A 20,527-nucleotide genomic window follows, 5' to 3' on the forward strand; every position below is an offset into this window, starting at 1 on the left:
TCCAGTGGTCTAGGAGCCAACACAAATGCTGACAGGCTCGATGGCTGTGCGGTCCTCTCCTCTGTCCCTCTGTCCCTCCCCCACCCTGGGGTGGCTGCTGCTGTCATGTCCATGCACTGGAGGCCTCATTGCCCACTGTCCTCAGACCCGGCTCCTGGGCCCGCAGATGGGGGCCTGGCCCGCCGCCGGCCCTCCTCCATCACCGCCAGGTCCCCCAAGGCTTCCATCTGCCCCAAAAACAGCATGCAATGAAAGGGCCCTTTCAGTGTTTCTTCTTGGTCCAGTCCCTGCCTCCCCCCAGCCCAAAGAATCAGAGTTCTCCGAGGAGGATCTGTACTGCCTTGGATAGACCTACAGACAGACTGCCAGGGGCCATCCTGCCAGCCTCCAGACTCCTGGGCCACAGTGCCCAGCATGGCTATGATCCAGCTGAGACCCTGCTTCTCTGACCCTTCAACCAGACTCAGGGCTGCCTTTTCAGAATGCTGTCATCATTACAGAAAACCCACAGCCACTGCTGGGGTCCTTGGTGGGTCTATCAGGGACTGCAGGCTTCTGAAGGTGCCCATCGGGGGAGAAGTCTGCCTGCTGAGCAAAAAGCAAGAAGGAACCAGAGTCCATCATGGTTTCTTCCCTCCACAAGGTCTTTATTTTGTTGAGCTCAAGATTTATTTTGGTTTTTAAATTGAGTGTTCCCAAACTCCTATGTTCACAAACTCAATGGACATGAATTTGAGCAAACTCCGAGAGATGGTAAAGGACAGGGAAGCCTGGCGTGCTGCAGTCCATGGGGTCACAGAGTGGATATGACTTAGCAATTGAACAACAGCAACAACAAAACTCCTAATTTAGGAGCTTGGGGCTAACATATACACACTGCTGCTGCTGCTGCTAAGTCACGTCAGTCGTGTCCAGCTCTGTGTGACCACACAGATGGCAGCCCACCAGGCTCTACCCGTCCCTGGGATTCTCCAGGCAAGAATACTGGAGTGGGTTGCCATTTCCTTCTCCAGTGCATGAAAGTGAAAAGTGAAAGTGAAGTCACCCAGTTGTGTCCGACTCTTCACAACCCCATGGACTGTAGCCTACCAGGCTCCTCCATCCAAGGGATTTCCCAGGCAAGAGTACTGGAGTGGGTTGCCATTGCCTTCTCCACATATACACACTACTATATATAAAATAGGGCTTCCCTGATGGCTCAGCGGTAAAGAATCCACCTGCAATGTAGGAGATGCAGGAGACTTGTGTTTGATCCCTGGGTCAGGGAGATCCCCTGGAGGAGGAAATGGCAACCCTCTCCAGTATTCTTGCCTGAAAAATCCCATGGACAGAGGAGCCTGGCAGGCTACAGTCCGTGAGGTCACAAAAAGTCAGACATGACTGAGGATGCATATGTAAAATAGAGAAACAACAAAGTCCTACTGTATAACACTATATTCAGTATCTTGTAATAACCTATAAGGGAAAAGAATCTGATAAAGAATATATATATGTGTATATAACTGAATCACTTTGCTGTACACCTGAAACTAACACAACATTGTAAATCAACTAGACTTCTGTTTATAAAATCCTAAAACAGATTGGTTGTTCCCACCACCACACACAACACAGACACACAGACATGCACACAGAGAAATACACACAGACGCACTCACAGTCAGAAACTGGCCAGACAGCTTGGGGTCCGCCCGGTGAGTGCCCTGCCTCCTGGCTTCATAAAGGCGCCTGCCTCTGACATCTGCAGACAGGAGGACCCTGTGGGGAGGAGCACGTCCTTTTAGGGGAAGAGAAACTTAACTTGTGATTAATGTATCAGAGGGGACGGGAACATGGCCGAGGAGGCCTGGCTTGTGATATGGTGCAGCAGAGCCTGTGATGGGGCAATAGGGACCATGCCCACGCTCCTACCCTGAGTCAGAGTGGGGGGAATGCTAGCATCTCCCACCACAGCTCGTGGATCGTTGAGCCACCTTCTCAGCGAAGGGCCATGGAAGGTGAGCCTCGTGGATTCTTGGGAGCCTGTGCAGTGTGGAGCATGGGAGCCGCCTCTCCTGTGTCTGCAGACAGCTGCCTCCTCCTGGCTTCTGTTTGCTGTTGGCCTGAGGCCTTGTGGCTGAAGTTTAGTGAGCCTGGGGGCGAGGCAGGCAGGCAGTGGGTGTGGGAGGGGCCCCACCTCTGCATTCGTGGATGGAGGGTCCCTGTTTGCATCTTCGCCCAGCAGTGCTGGGGGAGGGGACTTGTGCATCCCCCGTCTCTGTAGGGCAAGTGCATTGGAGTGAGTGGGTGGAGGGCATGGGGTTTTGCTGGGGGGCTGGGGGTGGAGTGGTATGCTCTGTAGTGCTTGCATTGTTTCTGGAGGAAACAGAACAGAATGAGTCAGAAGTGGCCGCTGGTTTCCTTGGAAGCTGTGCCACTGACATACAGGATTTGCCCCTTGTCCCACCTGGCTGAGAGGGGGCCCCCAGAGGAACAAAGAAAACAGAACAGGTTGCACAAAAGGTACTTAGACTTGATACTTTAAATTCTTGCGCCCCTAACCCTGTGGTTGCCATTGGCTACCGCTTAACAAAGCATTGAACGTAAGTTCCTATATTGTGATGTTTTGGTTAAGATGTCTGAAATCTTAAAGCATAAAATTGTAAAATATTGTTGACCATTACTGTGATACTGGGATTATAGCACACATTTTTTTAAAGCCATCCTTTGGGAATAAAGTCAGGAATGGAGATGAATCAGTAGATGGTTTTAGAGATGTGTTGTTGAATGACTTCAAGAACTATTTCCCCATATGTTACAAGTTAGTGAGATTAATCTCATAAGGCTGATGCTGACACATCCACATGAACTCCGTTTTCAATATACCAGTGCTGGAAGGCTCTGCATCAATATCCATGGGGTTCTCGTCCTGAGAGCCGTTTGGTAATTGTTTAGAGGCATCTATAGGTCTTAGGGAGGAGGACTATCATGGCTTTGTGGCTCCATTTTGTTGTTGTTACTGTTTAGTCACTCAGTTGTGTCTGACTCTTTATGACTCTATGGTCTATAGCCCGCCAGGCTTCTCTGTCCATGGGATTTCCCAGCTAAGAGTAGTGGAGTGGGGAGTATTTCCTTCTCCAGGGGATCGTCCCAACCCAGGGATCAAACCCGAATCTCCTGCATTGGCAGGCAGATCCTTTACCACTGAGCCACCTGGGAAGCCTGGCTCCATTTTGTATTCTCCGATTAATTCAGCACTGATTTTGTGAATCTAGGCACCTGGCTAAGAGAGCAAGTGCAAGGAGACACTTGCACATGTTTCTTCAGTGAAAGAAGGGCTCTAGTGTTCATTCACCAGTGTTTGCCGAGCAGCTGCTCTGTGCACCGGGAACACCGCAGTGAACTGGGAGGCGAGCTGCGTGGGGTGGGTGAGGCAGATGATCAGCGAAGGATGGCCAGTGGCAGCCAGAGTCTCCGTCTAGTGGTAAATCTCTGAAGAAATGAGTGGGAAGCTCATGCAGAGATTAGAGGGAAAAGGCCTTTTGGAGGAAGACCGCCCCCCGCCCGACCCCGTGTGAAGAGCTGGGGGACCTTCCAGGTGTGACGTTCCTCCAGGGGATCCAGCTGGGCACGTCTGACACGGGGCCCTCTGACAGCACAGATGGGGTCTCTGGACAGAGGCCTCGGACCTGGGGGTTGTGACAAAGGTCTTGGATTTTTACTCTAAGTGTAGTGAGAAGAAGCCACAGGAAGGTTCTCCACAGGGAGGGACATGGCCTGACTTGTATATTTTTAAAAATAATTTTTAAAATTTAAATTGTACACGTACCATAAAGGTTACCATCTTAGCCATTTACATGCTTTGTGTTTTTAAAAAGCCCTCTGGCAGCTGAGTAGCCTTAACTGTCCTGGGCAGGATGGGCAGGAGCAGAGCTGAGACCATCGGCAGCGGGAGGAGGGAGTGGGCTGGGGCAAGGGAGTGTGGGGAGAGACACTTGGTGTGGGGCGGTGAGTATTGGAAGGCCTTGTTGGCAGAGCCTCACAGGAGGGACTGGAACATTCATAGAGGGAGGTGTCTGAGGAGGGTCGTGGGGACAGCAGGTGCATCAGTGGGGCCTGACTGCCCTTTGGCCGGTGGCTGGCCTGGCTGGTGGAGCCCAGCTGGGCTGTCCCTTGATTGGGAACAAGGTCTAGCCCGGGTCCATCTCGGGAAGCGCTCAGGCTCTGGCACATCAGCAGAACTAGGGTTTGTGCGGGAGCAGCGGCACTGGCCAAAAGCTGAGGCTGAGTCGAGCAGGAGTTTGGGGAAGGGAAAGCCAGGGCTGCGCCAGTCCACCAAGAAGGAGAGGGGAGCACGGGGATCCACACAGGAGCTGGACCCCCAGGCAGCTGAGGATCTGAGGGGCAGCCCCGGGCCCTGGGGGAGGGAGAGCGCGGGAGGAGGCACAGCTGACAGTAGATACAGGAAGTCAGGAGAAGCTGCTGACTCAGGCTGGTCTGTGCTGGGGCTGGCAACTCCCCGGAAGGCGACAGGCCAGCTGCCCAGCAAGTCAAAGGACAGATGAGGGTGGGGCCCTGAGGAGGCCCTCCTGGGCTGGGGAGGCTTCTACTGGGAGACCCCTGAGCTCACTCCATTTGTCCCTCCACATCACCAGTCTCTTGCAGATGCTGCATCTCGTACCCCACCCCCCACCCCCACACATACACTTCTCGGTGAGCCCCGAGCACCAGTGGAGGTCAGGAGTTGGGAGAAAGCACTTGAGGCCCTTCTGTCCCCAGCTCCTCCCCCATCCCAATCCTCCTGAGTGGTTGGGTTGGCTGCACTTCTCTGCCAGGGGCTCAGCTTCTGCTCTTGGTCCACCTCCCTCAGGGGCTCGGCTGCTCCATCCCTGACCTGGCAGTCTGGGGGTGATCCTGTCCTGGCCTGGCTTCTGCACCTCCCCTATGCTACTTTTCAGACAAGCCACTCCCTCGTAAAGGGTCCTTTCTGAGCTCTCCTGTTTTCCAGCTGATGTCCCAGACAAGGCAGGGGCATGTGACTGAACAAAGATTATGACTCAAGATGTGTGTGTGCGTGTGCGTGCGTGTGCACACGCACACACACGCAAGTGTGCTTGCGTGCTCAGTCGTGTCTGACTCTTTGGGACCCCACGGACTGTAGCCTGCCAGGCTCCTCTGCCCATGGGATTTCCCAGGCAAAAAGACCAGAGTGGGTTGCCATTCCCTCTTCTAGGGGATTTCCCAACCCAGGGATCGAACCATTGTCTCCTGAATCTCTTGCTTTGCAGGCAAATTCTTTATTGCTGAGCCATGATTCAAGATGCTTCTGCCTAAATTGAGATGAATCCAGTTCCCTCCTCCACTATAATTTTTGCTTTGTTTTGTCTTTATCACATTTTTAAAACTTGTGGTGGTGAAATACACGTAATATAAAGTTTACTGTCTTCACCATTATGAAGTGTTCAGCTCAGTAGCATTAAGTACATTCATGCTGTATTGTAACCATCACCACCATCTATCCACAGAACTGTTTCTTCTTCAAAACAGAAACTCTGTCCCCATCAAACAATAACTCCTGTTCACCCCCTGACCCGCGACAGCCCCTTGAAACCACTGTTTTACTTTCTGTTCCTATGAATCTGACTACTCTAAGTACCTCACATAAGTGTAATCATACAAGTTTTTCTGTCTTTTTCTGCCAGTTTATTTCACTTAACACAATTTCCTCGATATTCATCCATGCTTTTTCTTCCTTTTGAAGACTGAGTAATATTCCATTGCATGTATAAACCACACTTTGTGTGTCTACTCATCCATCAGTGGACATTTGGTTTGCTTCCACCTTTTGGCTGTTGTGAATAATGCTGCTGTGAACATGGGTGTGCAGTAATCTCTTTGAGACCCTGCTTTCAGTTTTGGGGGGAATGTACACAGAAGTGGAATTGCTGGATCATATAATAAAATCTGTTTTTAATTTTTTTCAGGAACTACCATACTGTTTTCCATAGCAGTTGCACCATTTTATATTCCCAGCAACAGTTCACAAGAGTTCCACATTTGTCCACATCCTTGCCAATACTTGTCATTTTCTGGTTGGGCTTGGTTTGGTTTGGGTTGGTAGTAGCTATCCTAATGAGTGTGATATGGTATCTCAGTGTAGTTCTGGTTTGCATCTCCATGATGTTGAGCATCTTTTAATGTACTTTTGACCATGGGTATATCTTGTTTGGGTTTCCCAGGTGGCACAGTAGTAAAGAATCTGTCTCCCAATGCAGGAGACACAGGAGACTGGGGTTCAGTCCCTCAGTCGGGAAGATCCCCTGGAGAAGGAAACAGCAACCCACTCCAGTATTCTTGCCTGGGAAATCCCATGGACAGAGGAAACTGGCGGGTTGGAGTCCATGGGGTCGTAAAAAGTCGGATATGACTGAGCACACATGCATATCACCTTTGGAGAAGTATCTATTCATGTCCTTTGTCCATTTTAAAATCAGGTTAGTTTTTGTCATTGAGTTGCAGGAGTTCTTTGTATATTCCAGATGATAACTCTGCTTTAGTCTGCCTGGGCGCTCATAACAGAATACCATAGACTGAATGCCTTAAACAACAGAAATTGATTCTCACAGTTCTGGAGGCTGGGAAGTCCAAGGACAAGGTGTGGCCATTGGGTTCTTGGTGAGGGGTCTCCTCCTGCCCTCGCATGGCTTTTCATCAGTGTGTGTGCAGCAGAGAGGTCTCTCTCCCCGCCTCTCCTAATGCACCAATTCTACAGGATTAGGACCCACCCTTATCACTTCATTAACCTTAATCCACCCCCTGAAAGCCCTATCTCCAAATGAAATCACTTTGAGAATTAGGGCTTCAACATATAAATGTGGTGGGGGAGGGGCTCAATTCAGTCCACAGCAAACCCTTGCCAATGTTTTCTTCAATTCTGTGAGTTGCCATTTCACTCTGCTGATTGTGGGTTCTCTGATGCATGGAAGTGTTTAATTTTTTAAAAAATTATTTTCTATGTGCTTGACTTTTTGTCTGCATTGGGTCTTCACTGCTGTGCATAGGCTTTCTTTAGTTGCAGTGAGCGGGGACTACTCTCTTGCAGTATATGGGCTTCTCATTGCAGTGGTTTCCATGCTGTGGAGCTAGGCTGTAGAGCGTGGGCTCAGCAGTTGTGGCTTATGAGCTTATTTGCTCCATGGCATGTGGGATCTTCCCGGACCAGGGATTGAACCTGTGTCCCCTGCATTGGCAGGAGAATTCTTAACCACTGGTCACCAGGGAGTCCCAAGTGTTTAATTTTGTTGTCATCCAGTACATCTTGTTGCCTGTGCTTTTGGTGTCATATTTAAGAATCCATTGCCAAATCCAATGTCGTGAAGCTTTTCCCCTGTGTTTTCTTCTGAGGGTTTTACAGTTTTGGCTCTTACATTTAGGTCTTTCTTCCACTCTGAGTTAACTTTTGCCTGTGGTGTAAGCTAAGGGTTCTACTTCATCCTTTTGGTGTGGATGCCCAGTTTTCTTAGCACCATTTGTTGAAAAGACTGTCCTTCCCTCTGAATGCTCTTGGCACTAGACAATAGTTTATATTCCTACTCTTTCAATAGACCTTTTGAAACTGTGCCTATAGAAAGAGCTCTTGAAGTACCTTATTTCCATCTCCTTTTGTATGGCCTTGACTCTTTCGTATAGTTCTTTGATGTGAATCCACATGCTAGGTAAGGAAACAACCACTGGTTAGTGGCCACCAGCTCTGTGGGACGCTGGCTTCTTGGTTCAGCTTTGGGGACAGAAGGATGGCCCAGGGCAGTATTTCTGAGGGTTTGATCTCAATATAGCTCCCAGATTACAGCCTCTCTCCAGGATCTGCATTTCATATTTAAAGGCCAGCGCCTCCTGTTTTTTTGTTTTCTTTTTTAAATTGCAGATTAAACCCTATTCGTTATGGTCTCCACCTTGTGGCAGTCAGTCATAGCTTCTGCAAGTCCCTTTTCCATTTCCAGACTGTGTTTTTAGCTTGAGATGGTGGGGCTGGTGCTGTGCAGTTGTCCTTTTCTGTTTAGTTTTGTTTCATCCCTTCTTGGTTCTCATTTTCTTCCGATGACTTCTGCTGATGGGATCAATTAATTTTTGTTAAAGTTTTATGTATGTATTTATTTTTGGCTGAGCTGGGTCTTTATTGCTGTAGGCTTTGTCTGGTTGCGGTGCGCGGGGGCTGCTGTTGATTGCGGTGCTTGGGCTTCTCTTTGTGGTGGTGTCTCCTGTTGGGGAGCACAGGTACTAAGCTCACAGACTTCAGCAGTTGTGGCTCAAGGGCTCTAGAACTTGGGCTCAGAAGTTGTGGCTCGAAGGCTTAGTTGCCCCGTGGCCTGTGGAATCTTTCCAGACCAGGGATTGAACCCGTGTCCCCTGCATGGGCAGGTGGATTCCTATCCTGCCTCTGTACCACCAGGGAAGTCCTCCATATGAATTTGCCTTTTCCCTTCTGATGCTGTGTAGAATCTTGTTCTTTACAAACTAGGAAGGATTGAATCTAAACAAAATGGGATGACTTTTCATCTCGAGACCAACAGGAAATAATAAGCTTTGAAGAGCTTCCTTTGGCCTCCAGCCGGAGTCGGGATTCCCTTGGCTGCTCCCAGGCCAGGTTTTCAGCGTAAACATTCCCAGGTTGGGTGGGAACCGAACCAGGTGCCGGTTGAGGAGCCTGGCTCTTCCTCTGGAACTGAGTTTCGCAACCTGGGGTCCCGACAGTTTAGGCAGGACCATTCTTCATTGTGGGGCTGCTCTTCGGGTACTGGGGTGTCCAGCAGCATCTCTGGCTCCACCCCCAGCACCACCCCGCCAAGTTGTGACAGCCCAGAACAGCTGCATACACTGTCAGATGTCCCCTGGGGGCAGAATCCTCCGCCCACCCCACTGCAGAGGTCAAGAGCAAGCCCAGCTCGGGTTCTAGAAAGCTCTTGCTGGATATTTTCAGCGTGCCATTCACTTGCCTTCTGTTTCCTGCCGAGTCCCCTGGTAGTTCAGCTATGTGAACATGCTTATTTTGTTTGTTCTCAGACTTGAATGCCTCCGCTCTCGGCTTCCTGGGGCTTATTGTACTTGGAGTGCAAAGCTGAATGCCCTCTCCCACCCCCAGACACTCCTTATTATTTGCGATGGTCCAGAATGGTTTCCTGGCTGCCTTTCTCGCCTTAAAAGGATAACCAGTCTGAGGCCCGAGACTGAAGCAGCTGAGCTGCATGCTGTCTGACCCTCCCGCTGCATGGACCGTGTCGTGTTCCTAACTGTTCTCTCCCTCTCCTTCTCGTCCATCTTTTTTACTTAACTCCACTCAATTTATGAGTTATGGTTTAAATAGAAGTCTTACACCATTCTAGAGAGGAAAGAAGCTTGATAAGAATATAAAATGAACAATTTAAGGAAAACAGCCCTGGCAAGACCCTCTCCCTGCCCTTGTGGAGTGAGTTCCTAAGTTTTAAGCGTACCTTGGATCCTCAGATAATACAGGTTTGAACTGCGTGGATCTACCTACAAGTAGGTTTTTTCCCACAGTGGATCCTTCAGTACATCTTGGTCCATAGTTGGTTGAATCCGTGGATACCAAGGAACCACAGACTCGGAGGGACCACATATGTGGAAGGACCACAGACATGGAGGGACCCAGACATGGAGGGCCGACTATAAATGATGGATAAATTAAGCTCCACTTTGTTCAAAAGTCAACTGTAATTTCTTGATCAGTTTGATCCTCTTCAGTTGGTTAGAAGAATTTTTAGGAATCAGGGAATTACTCATAGAAATCTTTTTTTTTTTTTCCCATCATCTTGTGCTTGGCTAGAACCCATCTGTCTATTTTCTGTTATGAACTCATAAACCTAAGAGAAGTGTCGTTCATCAGCATGCACACGGTGTTGCCTTTCAGCCACTGGGGCCAGTCCTAGTGACTGTGGCGTGTCTGCTCGTTGTTCACCCTCCTCTGCACTTTCCCTCTGTTGGGTTTCCAGGTGAACACAGGCTGCTCTGTGAGCAAGGAGAGACTTTGCTTACGTCTGGAGTGTCTGTCTGGTTCCAGCCACTGGACATTGAGTCCGTGGATTCATTGCTGGGTGTTGCTGAATCGATAAAGCCAAGCAGCTCTTGGCTGAACACCATGAGCATTTGTGAGTAGGCAGCTGGTGCTCACTGAGTGTCTTCTGTTGTGTGATGCAGGCACCAAAAACTCCATTTATCAGGTGAAGATGTTGGGAACCGTAGTGTTTTGAAAAGCATGCCTGAGCCTGGGCGGTGAGCGGTGGAGGTGGAACCCGACCAGGAGCTCTGGATCCGGAAGCCTGTGTGCTTTCCTCAGAACACTGTCCAGGGAGGCCGTACCCATCCCTGGTGTGTAAGAGCCAATTAAAACTGGATTTGAATCCTGGCTGTATCGTAAACTCTGTGGTTTGGGCAAGTTCCTTAACCTCCTAAACAGAACCAAGTGTCCCCATCTTAGACTGAGGGTGATGCTACCTTGTAGGGTTATGATAAGGTTATGACACGTGAAGAGGGCTGAGCAGCGCCAGGCCACGTGTGAGGGGCAAGAGGAGGGTCAGAGAGGAGGCAGTGGGAAGTAGATTGGGTGAAAGTCTGCAGAAGCTGGGAGTAGGCCTGGTGCCCTGCCCAATTCCAGCAGGAGGATCCTGGGGAGTGGACAGTGAGCAGGGCCAAGAGCGGGCCAAGCACTGTGGGTGGATGGCTCCAAGGATGTTCCTTTTGGGGTCCATTCCTGGAAAGCCCAGGGCTGGGTGTGGGCAGAACAAAGGAAAGAGGAGGCCTCGGAAGATTTGAGGGACACGAGGAAGACCCGGTCCTGCTGGAAAGGGCAGGCGATGCTTAACGAAGTCCTAGACATGGAGAGTGGGGAGCAGGGCGGCGAGCTGGCCTTCAGCCCGGCTGGAGGCTGAAGCACCCCCACCCAGCACCCTTGTCCTCTCCTCGTCCCAGGAAGTGGCACTGCTCTGGTGGAGCCTACTACCCCTCAGGGCGTATTCCCCCCAACACAGCACCCACCCCAGCACCCCTCCCCCGGCACTCTCCCTACCAATAGGACTCTCTTCCTGGTTCAAGGGGAGATGTTACTTATTTCATTTCTGTATATTTTGAATTCTGGAAGAAGATGGAATTTGAAGAGTCTGGCTGGTGCATGAATACAAGATAGATGTCTCCATCTGGGAAAATGAAGGAAAGACAAGGATGAAGAGTCAGGCAGTGTGGAGGGGCCCAGGGGAGGAAGGTCTTCTGTATATCTGGATCTGGGAATAATCAGATTGGGCTCAAGGTTCTAGGAGAATAAAGATGTGATGATACAAATAAAGTAACCCTGAGAATTTTGCCTCAGAGCAAGTAACCGAAGCCTTCGAGAAGTGGCTGCGGGTCTTTCAGGTGACTGTCTGGAAGGTTGTCAGGTTTGTTGCCAGAGACTAAGAGTTTAGATCTGGAATTTTGACTGAGATGCATTTTCCCCCTTTCCTTTCTCTTCTATCTCCCTCCCCCCTCCCTTTTTTCCTCCCTTCCTTTTTTTTTTAAAGATGTATTTTTGGCTGCTCTGGGCCTTCATTGTGGTGCACCGGCTTCTCATTGCTATGGCTTTTTTTGCTGTGGAGCGTGAGCTCAGTAGTTGTGGCTCATGGGCTTAGTTGCGCTGTGGTGTGTGGGATCTTCCTGAGCCAGGGACTGAACCTGTGTCCCCAGCACTGGCAGACTAGGCCACCAGGGAAGCCCCCTTCCTTTCTTTTTCTTTCTTTTTTTATGCCAAGGGCTTAGGGAAACATTGGGAAGATTTTCTACCACCTTCTGCTTTTCCTCTTCAAGGTCTTATCTTTCTTCTGGGGAATGAGTACGATGCATTTCATTTCTAGGTTGATGGGTAGATTTTGGAAAGCACAGATGCAGTATAGAATCACCTATGTTTTCACCAAGTAAGTCCTGCAACAGTCATCTCTAAGTAGTTGCAATCATCACCTGAAAGGGTGCCTTGATTAAACAGATACTTTATTTGTTGTCTCCATTAGTCAGACTGACATGTCACCAGTTAGTTCTACAGTCATGGGTAAAATTCATCAGCAATTCTCTCCAAGAATCACTCAGGCTATGTTCATTCATTTTATATTGAGAGTCCTAATAAAATGAGTTGCTATATAGGTCTTAACCTAGGAATTCTTCCTTGTTGCTGTGGAAACAAGCATTAAAAATTGTGGGCCGAGAAAGAAAAATAGCTGGTGCTAAACATCTGTGAAATACACAAGAAGTGGTTGTTTAAATACAGAATCTTAAAAATCGTGATACCTGGAATCAAGCTGAGACTAATAAACTATTGAATTAGTCATATGACTAAAATCGTGAGTAATTTTTCTCAGAAATGCTTTAGAAAACAAATTGCTGTGTTAAAATACTATTTTCACCTGCAGTCACATTGGCACAGCTGCCAGGATAGCAGTGCTCAGAACGAGTGCCAGGTACGGTCCTGGACAGTGGCCACCAGCTAAGCTGTTTAAGTAGGAGCAGGGGCTGGGTGGCCCCAGCTGGGAGACCATTGGTTGAAATGATGTCCCCGGGAAAGGAGACAAGAACAGGAGGACATCCCCGCTGCGCCAGGCTGGGGGAGGCAGCCTGTTCATTTTCTCGGGGGCAGAGAGGGGTGTCCTGGGATGCGGTGAGGGGAGAGGTAGCCCAGGGCTGCTGAGCACCAGCTACGATCCAGGAGGCGAGCAGTTAATTAGACCCGGCTCTGGGGTCTGGGGCTTCCTGCGTGGCGCAGTGGTAAGGAATCTGCCTGCCGACACAGGAGCCACAGGAGATGAGGGTTCAGTCCTTGAGTTGGGAAGATCCCCTGGAGGAGGGCATGGCAACCCACTCCAGTATTCTTGCCTGGGAAATCCCATGGACATAGGAGTCTGGTGGGCTACAGTCCATGTAACAGTCCATGGGGTCACAAAAGGGGTGGACATGATTGAATACCTGGGAGCGCAGCCACTGGTGTCACTGTCACCTGGTGGTTGGTGGTGGTTCAGTCGCTCAGTCGTGTCCGACTCTGCGACCCCTGTCTGTGGGATTCTCCAGGCAACAATACTGGAGTGGGTTGCCATTTCCTCCTCCAGGAGATCTTCCTGACTCAGGGATCAAACCCAGGTTTCCTGCATTGCAGGTGGATTCTTTACCAACTGTGCCACTAGGGAAGTCCAGTGGTGGTGTTTTTAAAGTGCATTTTCCAGTTTGTTTCTTATCTGCGGTTTTTGTCCTTGACCTCACATCCCTGGTCGTGAGCATCCACAAGGACAGGCAGAGTCGGAGTCCCATTGTGCTGCTGAGAGGGAAATGGGCTCAGAGGTTCATGGCCAGCCGGCCCACATCCTCAGCAGTGATGGCAGGACCCAGGCCACCTTCCTTGCCTTTGGACGTGGGTTTCCCCCAGGTTTTTAACCACATCCTGCTCCTTTGCACAAGCTGTCTTTCCTAGAATATTTTAATTGAGTAACTCTACCCTATAATGGCAGGTCTGCCTGATCAAAATCTTCCCAATTAATTTTTAATTGATACCATTTTTGTCCAAAAGAATAAAAAAAAAGCTGTGCTTCTGTGAAATTGAATTTTCAAGTAATTCATTTATGTCTATTTGGAAATTATGGAAGTTGCTCGACTGTCAACCCTAAAATGGCAAGGCTTACAGACACAGTATGTCTCAACTCCAGCTGACCTGTTTTATGTGGGGAGATACATGTATTTCCACATTGCTGAAGAGTAATGTCATAACGTTTCCCTTGTAGCTCAGTCAGTAATGAATCTGCCTGCAGTGCAGGAGACCTGGGTTCGATCCCTGGGTTGGGAATATCCCCTGGAGAAGGAAATGGCAAGCCACTCCAGTATTCTTGCTTGGAGAATCCCATGGACAGAAGAGCCTAGTGGTCAGCCCACGGGGTTGCAAGAGTCAGACATGACTTAGTGACTAAACCACCACAACCCATGTCAGAACATGGGTAATGGTGCACGTGTTTTCAGTAGTTCAGTGAGAGCTGTTGTGAAGCTGTAGAAAGGAACCTGGTGGGAAGGTACCATCTCAGGAGGAAGGTGCTCTCTGTGCAACCTCATCTGGAGGCTTGTTCTCCATGACAGTGGTGATGCCCATGGTGCATGGGGGTGAAGCTCTGTCAAGTGTGGACACATGGGTTTTCTTTTCTACTCTTTGTACAGAAGGACTCCCTGGGACAAACATGAGGAGCGCAGCCAAGCCCTGGAGTCCAGTGACCAGGGCAGGGAGTCATGGGGTGGACCGCCCCCGGCCCCTCCCCGTCCCCTCTCCCGGCATGAAGAGCTCCAAGTCTTCCACCTCGCTGGCTTTTGAGTCCCGACTCAGCAAGGTATGGATGGGACACCGGGCAGGGCTGCTGGGTGCCCCGAGACAGTGAGCAGGCCCTAGGAGGGCCCCAGCATAGCTTGACCTGAAGGCACAGAGCAAAGAGGGTGCAGTTGAGGTGCCCTGGGCTCAAGAGGAAATCTGTAGTTGAGCAGAGACAGGGACCCCCTGCATGGACCATGTGGACTCTCCAGCCAGCATCTGACCCCGGCGTCCACTGGACGGGCTCAGGGTCACCAGGGTCCTCATAATCCAGGTGTCACTGCCCCACTGGCCTGCATCTGGGCTTCTCCTCTCAGGGTTCCCCTCCCCCAACCAGGGCAGCCCCTGGGGGTCTCACTTGCTGGCTCCTTCTCACCCTCTGGGGTTCCTAACATAAGTGGACTGGGGCACCTCCTTACACCCTGAGATGAAACTCAGAGACCTTGTCACTGGCCTACACATACACACACTCTGGAGAAATCAGTGTGGCATCCTAACTATAGAAGGAACATCATTTATAATTAAATCATCACGTTTCCACCTGCAACTGCCTGTGTGTGGCTTCACTGAAGGACCTGTGATGCTTCTTGGGGCCCCATGGATGTGGCCACTCCAAGCAGACAGATTCAAGGTTATCGTGTTGATGACTTGGGCACCGGGAAGGCTGGGGTAATGGTTTGAATGCTGAGCACTCTTGGTGAAATTGTGAACCCAAGTGCAGTCTTCCCTTGTTCTTCTTAGCAAGTCGAGTGTATCTTAAAGTCTTACAAGAAGCACATTGTCTTTATATGTAAAACAAAGGGGTGCTCTCCACTTGGATAACAGTCAAAGACGCTCCAGCTCTACAAGTGTCTGAGGGATCTGTGAAGCGTGTGGATGCAGACAGTTCCTTGTGCCAGGCTCTCGGAAGGACATCTGGGGTCTCCATCTTCCCACCCGGTAGACACCAGTACCGCCTCCTATCACGGTGGCAGCTAAAGCTGCACCCACAGAATTCTGACACACTCCCTGAGGAATGGCACTGTTCCTGGTAAGGACAGTTCTTGTAGGAGACAGCGTTCACTCATGAATTCTGACACCGTATGGGGGTGACACATGGATCTGTGTCTCCAGCCAGCGCTCCTCCGGCTGCCTTTGTGACCCACCTCCTGGGCGTCTGGAGGCCCCTTGAGGGTGACATACTCCACATTGACTGGTCTCCTTCCCCTCTGTCTCTCCCGCCTGCAAACCTGCTCCTCTGTACTCTCCCTGTTCCAGTAAATAGCAGCTTCCTCCTGTCGTCGCTCAGGCAGAGCCCTGACATCATCCCCAGACCCTCCTTTTCTCACATTCCATGGTCCACCTGCCTGCTCTTGACTTTGCAGCCTATGTTCCATTCTCAACAGAAGCCAGGTGGTCCTGTCAACACAAGTCGCTCCTCTGCTTAAAATCCTCCAGGCTCTCCCCACCCATTCAGAGGGGAGTAAAGTGTCCTCCCACCCCGCCAAGCCTGGCTCCCCGGGCTGCGTGCACACAGCTTCTGGGCTCCCCCTTGCTGTCCTGTTGCTCCCTGGCAGTGCTCAGTGTGGGCTGAATGCCCGGCAGGGGCGGTGGGTGTAGGAACAGCTCGCTGAGGAGGGGGTCAGACAGGCCACATCAGGACCCCAGCTCTGCCCGCTCCTGGCTGTGGAACCTCAGGCAGGCTGCGTAGGTGCTCCGAGATGGGGTGAGGACTGTATCTGCCCTGAGATGTAAGTGTGGATAGTGTCCTGCACATAATTTTGTTTATCATTATTCTGTTATCCTGGCCCTGACCATTATTTCCATCGTTTTAATTTTTATTGTCTTTGACCTATTGGGAGACATCTTCAATGTGGATTTTAAATGAATACATACATTTCCCCCATAACCGACCCTGAGAACTTCTGGAATATATTAAAATATTTTCAAGCAGTGTTTAATCACAGGTGAAGCTCAGGTGTGTTTCCTACTGATGATGAACCAGTAAAATGGTAGCCATTTCTGCCTTTGATGGATGTGTGTTTTGGAAACTGGTTCCAGTGGGAGGACGTCGGGGGAGACACAGACACTCCTCTCGAGGCTCTCGGCTCTTGTCCTGGTCCTTGGGGTCGCCAGGCCTGAACCTGTGAAAGAGGGTGATGGTGTTGGGGGAAGGAATAGCTGAGAGCTGCACCCCAGTGCTCTCTGACCCTCCTCTCCTCTCTGCCTCTGTGGGCAGAGGAAGAAGACAAAACCCAGAGCACAGAAGAGAAAGAGGTGACAGACACTGACAGAAAAGCAAGTGGCTTCCCCCTCGAGTATTTTACTGCCAAAATCTGAGCACTCAGAGAAGCTAAATTATACACTGAACATGACATCCCACCAGCTGGACGCCACATCTCACTACGGCTGCTATACAGGACTTCCGGGTGGCTCAGTGGTAAAGAATCACCTGCCAGCGCAGGAGACGCGGGTTCAACCCCTGGGTCAGGAAGATCCCCTAGAGGAGGAAGTGGCAACCCACTCCAGTATTTTTGCCTGGGAAATTGCATGGACAGAGGAGCCTGGTGGGCTACAGTCCATGGGGTCACAAAGAGTCAGACTCGACTGAGCACGCACACATTACCTACGACTGCTTTGCAGGAGATGGACACATATAAGTGTAGACAGATATGTTTTCACTGGCCCAAAATAGGCAAACTAAAACACATGCACTGAAAGTAGAATGAAAGACCCTGCTTCAGATGCTGGCCTGAGCTGTGGAGCCGTGGAGGAGCAGATGTGTGTGGGGAGGAGCAGGAGCCTGGATGGGATGGCGAGGGTAGAGGGGCTGCTGTGAGTCCTCCTCATGTCACTGAGCCCAGCACAGGGAGGCAAGCCCCCCGGACTCCCTGATGCAGACAGGCCACTAGAAGGCCCATGTCTGTTAGTCAGGACTCTCTTGGTCACAAATGATAGAACATCGACTTGAACAGAAGAGAAATCTATGGAAGACATCTGAGGTTCTGGGTCACTGTGTGCAGGACAAAGGTGCAAGACAGGAGCGTAGAGAGACCGGGACCGTGGACGGGACTCCCCAGGACGTCACGTCACCTTTCTCTGCTTCTTTGTCATCTTCTTTGTTACGTGGTATGAAGTCTGGCTGTCAGTCCTGCCCATGCCTCCCCCATTCCTTGGAGGGCCCAGCTAATGCTTGCTTCTGGTTGGTTAAAAGAAAGCAACAAGCAAAGTATTGGGAAAGGTCTCTGCTTGGTGGGCATGAGTCATGTGTTAACCCCATCCAGTTTCCTGTGGCCGGGGCTCAGGGTCCCCGTAAAGCTGTCTCATGGTTTATGTTCTCCTTGAGTCTTGGGGACTGGGTCAGTCCTGTTGTTGTCCTTCAGGAAAGAATGCTCCACAGTTGCACTGCCCGAAGCAGGAACTACCAGCCCGTGTGGCGGTGATGATCCCTGAAGTGTGTTGTGAGTGCAAGACACACATCAGGTTTTGAAGACCGAGTGCAAAAAAAGGAAAAGACCTCATCGGTGTGTTCTACATTAATTTATAATATTTTGAATGTATTGTGTCCAGAAAATATATCACTAAATTTAAGGTTGCCTGTTTCATTTATGTTTTTTAATGTTCCTCCTAGACCATGTAAACTTAGGTCCATGGCTTGTATAATATTTCCACTGACAGTGCTACTCTAAAACCTTTTGGTTTTCAAAGTGTGGAACCCACAGCAGCAGTACCAGCATCCCCTGGGAACTCATCTGAAATGCAGATCCTCAGGCCCCACCCAGACCTAGGGGATCAGAAACTTGGCAGGGGCACTGGGGCTGGGGTGCAGGCATCCGTCTGCGTTTTAACAGGCCCTTAGGATTCTGACAGACCCTGAAGTTTGAGAACCACTGCTCCAATCATTAACATGTTTTGCACCTTGAAAGACCAGATTGTGTTTTGTGCGATTATTTGAGAACTTTGACATCCCCCATCCCCTTTTTGTGGAATTGAAGGAATATCTTAGCTACATGTATCTGTGAGCTGTTCAGACATTTTCCTTTTGTAAGCTTTCATGTACAGGTGCTCAGCAGCTTAAATATCAGTGGAAGCGTTGGTGAAAATACTTATTAAACACATCAAAGCAAGACCAATGCTTTCGTAGGGATCTTGTATAACAAACCAGAGATCTCAGGTGGTGCCGAAGCTGCATTCGATGACCAGGAAACAAAGCCAAGAATGCAGCCGTGAACAGAGAAAGATGAATTAGTAACCTCGCTCCAGCCATGTGGCCGGCGTCTCCTGGCTCCTCTTAGGCTCTGGCCCACTGGAAATGTTCTGTGTCTGATATTGCCTCCAAGAAATATTAAGAGAGGCTTCGGCTGTTTGCCTCAGAGGACAGGAAGGATCAATCTAGGGTCTGTATATCCTGCCTCTGGGGAAAGTACTAAGCAGTGAATCTTTCTCCAAAGGAATTCCTCGTGGAAGGTGCAGGAGAAATGAAGGGCTCCCTGTAAAAGCTTTGCTGCCACCCAAACGGGCCATGCTGCACTAGGGAGACAGCACGACACTGGCCTGGAGCACGTCTGTCTTATCCTTTTGCCAGTGGTTGGGACCCCAAAGTCCAAGAAGAGGCCGAGGAAGCTGGGTACAGTTGGTAAAATGGAACTCAGAAGTGGGCTTCGGAGTTCACTCAGATGCGTACCATGGCTTGATCTGTTTATCAGGTGAAGAAACAAAAGCACAGAAAAAAAAACAAAAGCACAGAGATAAAGTGATTTGCCCTGGGTCACACAGCCAGTAAGAGGCAGAGCCAAGATTCCAACCCAGGATTCCAAGTCTGGACTTAGAGCTGGTGCCCTAAGCTGCCACCCTGTGCCGCCCATGTGACATGGCTTTCCTTCAGCCCTGTCCACAAGCCCCGGTGGTGTCCCCAGCGTCTCCTGGCTCCTCTTGGGCTCCAGCCCAGTGGAAATCATGCAGGCCTTGGAAACACAGTCCCGGGCCTGCTTCCCAGTCCTGCCTCACCCATGCAGCCTCCAGCGAGTTAGTTAATGCGCTTTGTCAAGTCCAGTGTAGTCGAGTTATGTTTTGAATTGGAAGTAACATGTGAGTCAAGGACGTAGAAGGACCCAGGCTGCCGCATGTCATCAGCTCCTATCTGTTCCCTTAATTCTACCTCTGACCCTCCAAACAGGCTTACCACCCAATCTTCACAGCAAGAACTTGACTTTGCCTTCCTTCCACCTCCCCAGGTGCTCTCTCTGTTTCCCCACCCCCGCCTGCCCTCCCAGCTGCCTCCTCTCTCCCCTCCCCCAACCTGCCCAAGCCCTCCTTCGCTTCTGCTCACAGAGGGGTCTCTCCAGCAGACTCAACTGGATGGCTCGCCTGGCTGGAACACATGGGTTTCCCTGTTGTCTGCTCATCACGTCCGAATCCTTGTCACTGCTTCTCCTCATCCTTATTTCTCCAGGAGCCGGGAGGGTCCTGCCCTGGCCCCATGTGCTCCCCCTTCCTTCCCCACCCTGCTCCCTGCCCCCAGCTCTTAGCATACACCTGCAGCCTCAGGGACACCCCATCCACTTGGTCCTCCAGGCCTGGTCCAGGGCACCTGCTCCGTGAGGATGCCCACACCTCCCGTTTTTGTTTTCTTCACTGTTCATGAGTCACCACACAGGAACTAGCCCCTTTGCTGGTTGTTGACCCTGAGAGCAGGCCGCCCACTCCGCTGTGACCCGTGTGCACCCTGGCCCATGGATTCGGCACATTGCATGCACTGAGGGTGGACGCCCAGCTGGCAGTAGGCCTTCGGAGCACAGTGTCCAGGATGGTGGGAGCAGCTCTGGGGGCTGTGGTGAGAGGAGAGGGGGCCCAGGCTCTCTGTTCCACCCCCTCCCCGTTCTCCCTCTCTGGGCTCCTTAACCTTCAGGAAATGGCCCTAGAGCAGGATGGGGCCCTTGACCAGTGTGGTGGCCCGGGCTTCCTGCTCCAGGTCTCCCGTTGATTCGAGGGAATTTTCATGCTGTTTCTCGGAGTGTCATGTGTGTTTGCGGAGGCTCCAGACACCTGCCTGCCTCGTCTTTTAGAAGGATCCCCTCCACAGCCATCTTTAACCAAGACTCTGTAGTTGGGAGAACTTATTTGTGGTTTTTCTCCTTCAGCTCAGGTATGGTTTACCTGGGCCAGAGTGTGAGCTCATTTAGGGCCACCCCTCCCCGC

At 50.6% G+C, this 20,527-nt stretch overlaps 1 protein-coding gene across 8 annotated transcripts in view; it reads left to right on the top strand.

Annotated features, from left to right (window-relative positions):
- SPECC1 (sperm antigen with calponin homology and coiled-coil domains 1) overlaps positions 1-20,527 on the top strand; it is a 208,012-nt gene that overhangs the window by 43,410 nt on the left and 144,075 nt on the right. For 4 of the 8 annotated variants that reach the window (XM_010842935.1, XM_010842936.1, XM_010842938.1 and 1 more), the window contains one exon: positions 14,206-14,372. In XM_010842935.1, coding sequence (XP_010841237.1) covers positions 14,226-14,372 — 147 coding nt within the window. In that variant the 5' untranslated portion in view covers positions 14,206-14,225. Of the gene's footprint in view, positions 1-1,800; positions 1,998-14,205; positions 14,373-20,527 lie in introns of those variants that run through there. The other 4 variants (XM_010842934.1, XM_010842939.1, XM_010842941.1 and 1 more) reach the window with 2 other exon arrangements.

The sequence above is a fragment of the Bison bison genome, unplaced genomic scaffold, assembly GCF_000754665.1.
Source record: "Bison bison bison isolate TAMUID 2011002044 unplaced genomic scaffold, Bison_UMD1.0 scf7180017864180, whole genome shotgun sequence".
NCBI classification, from domain to species: domain Eukaryota; kingdom Metazoa; phylum Chordata; class Mammalia; order Artiodactyla; family Bovidae; genus Bison; species Bison bison.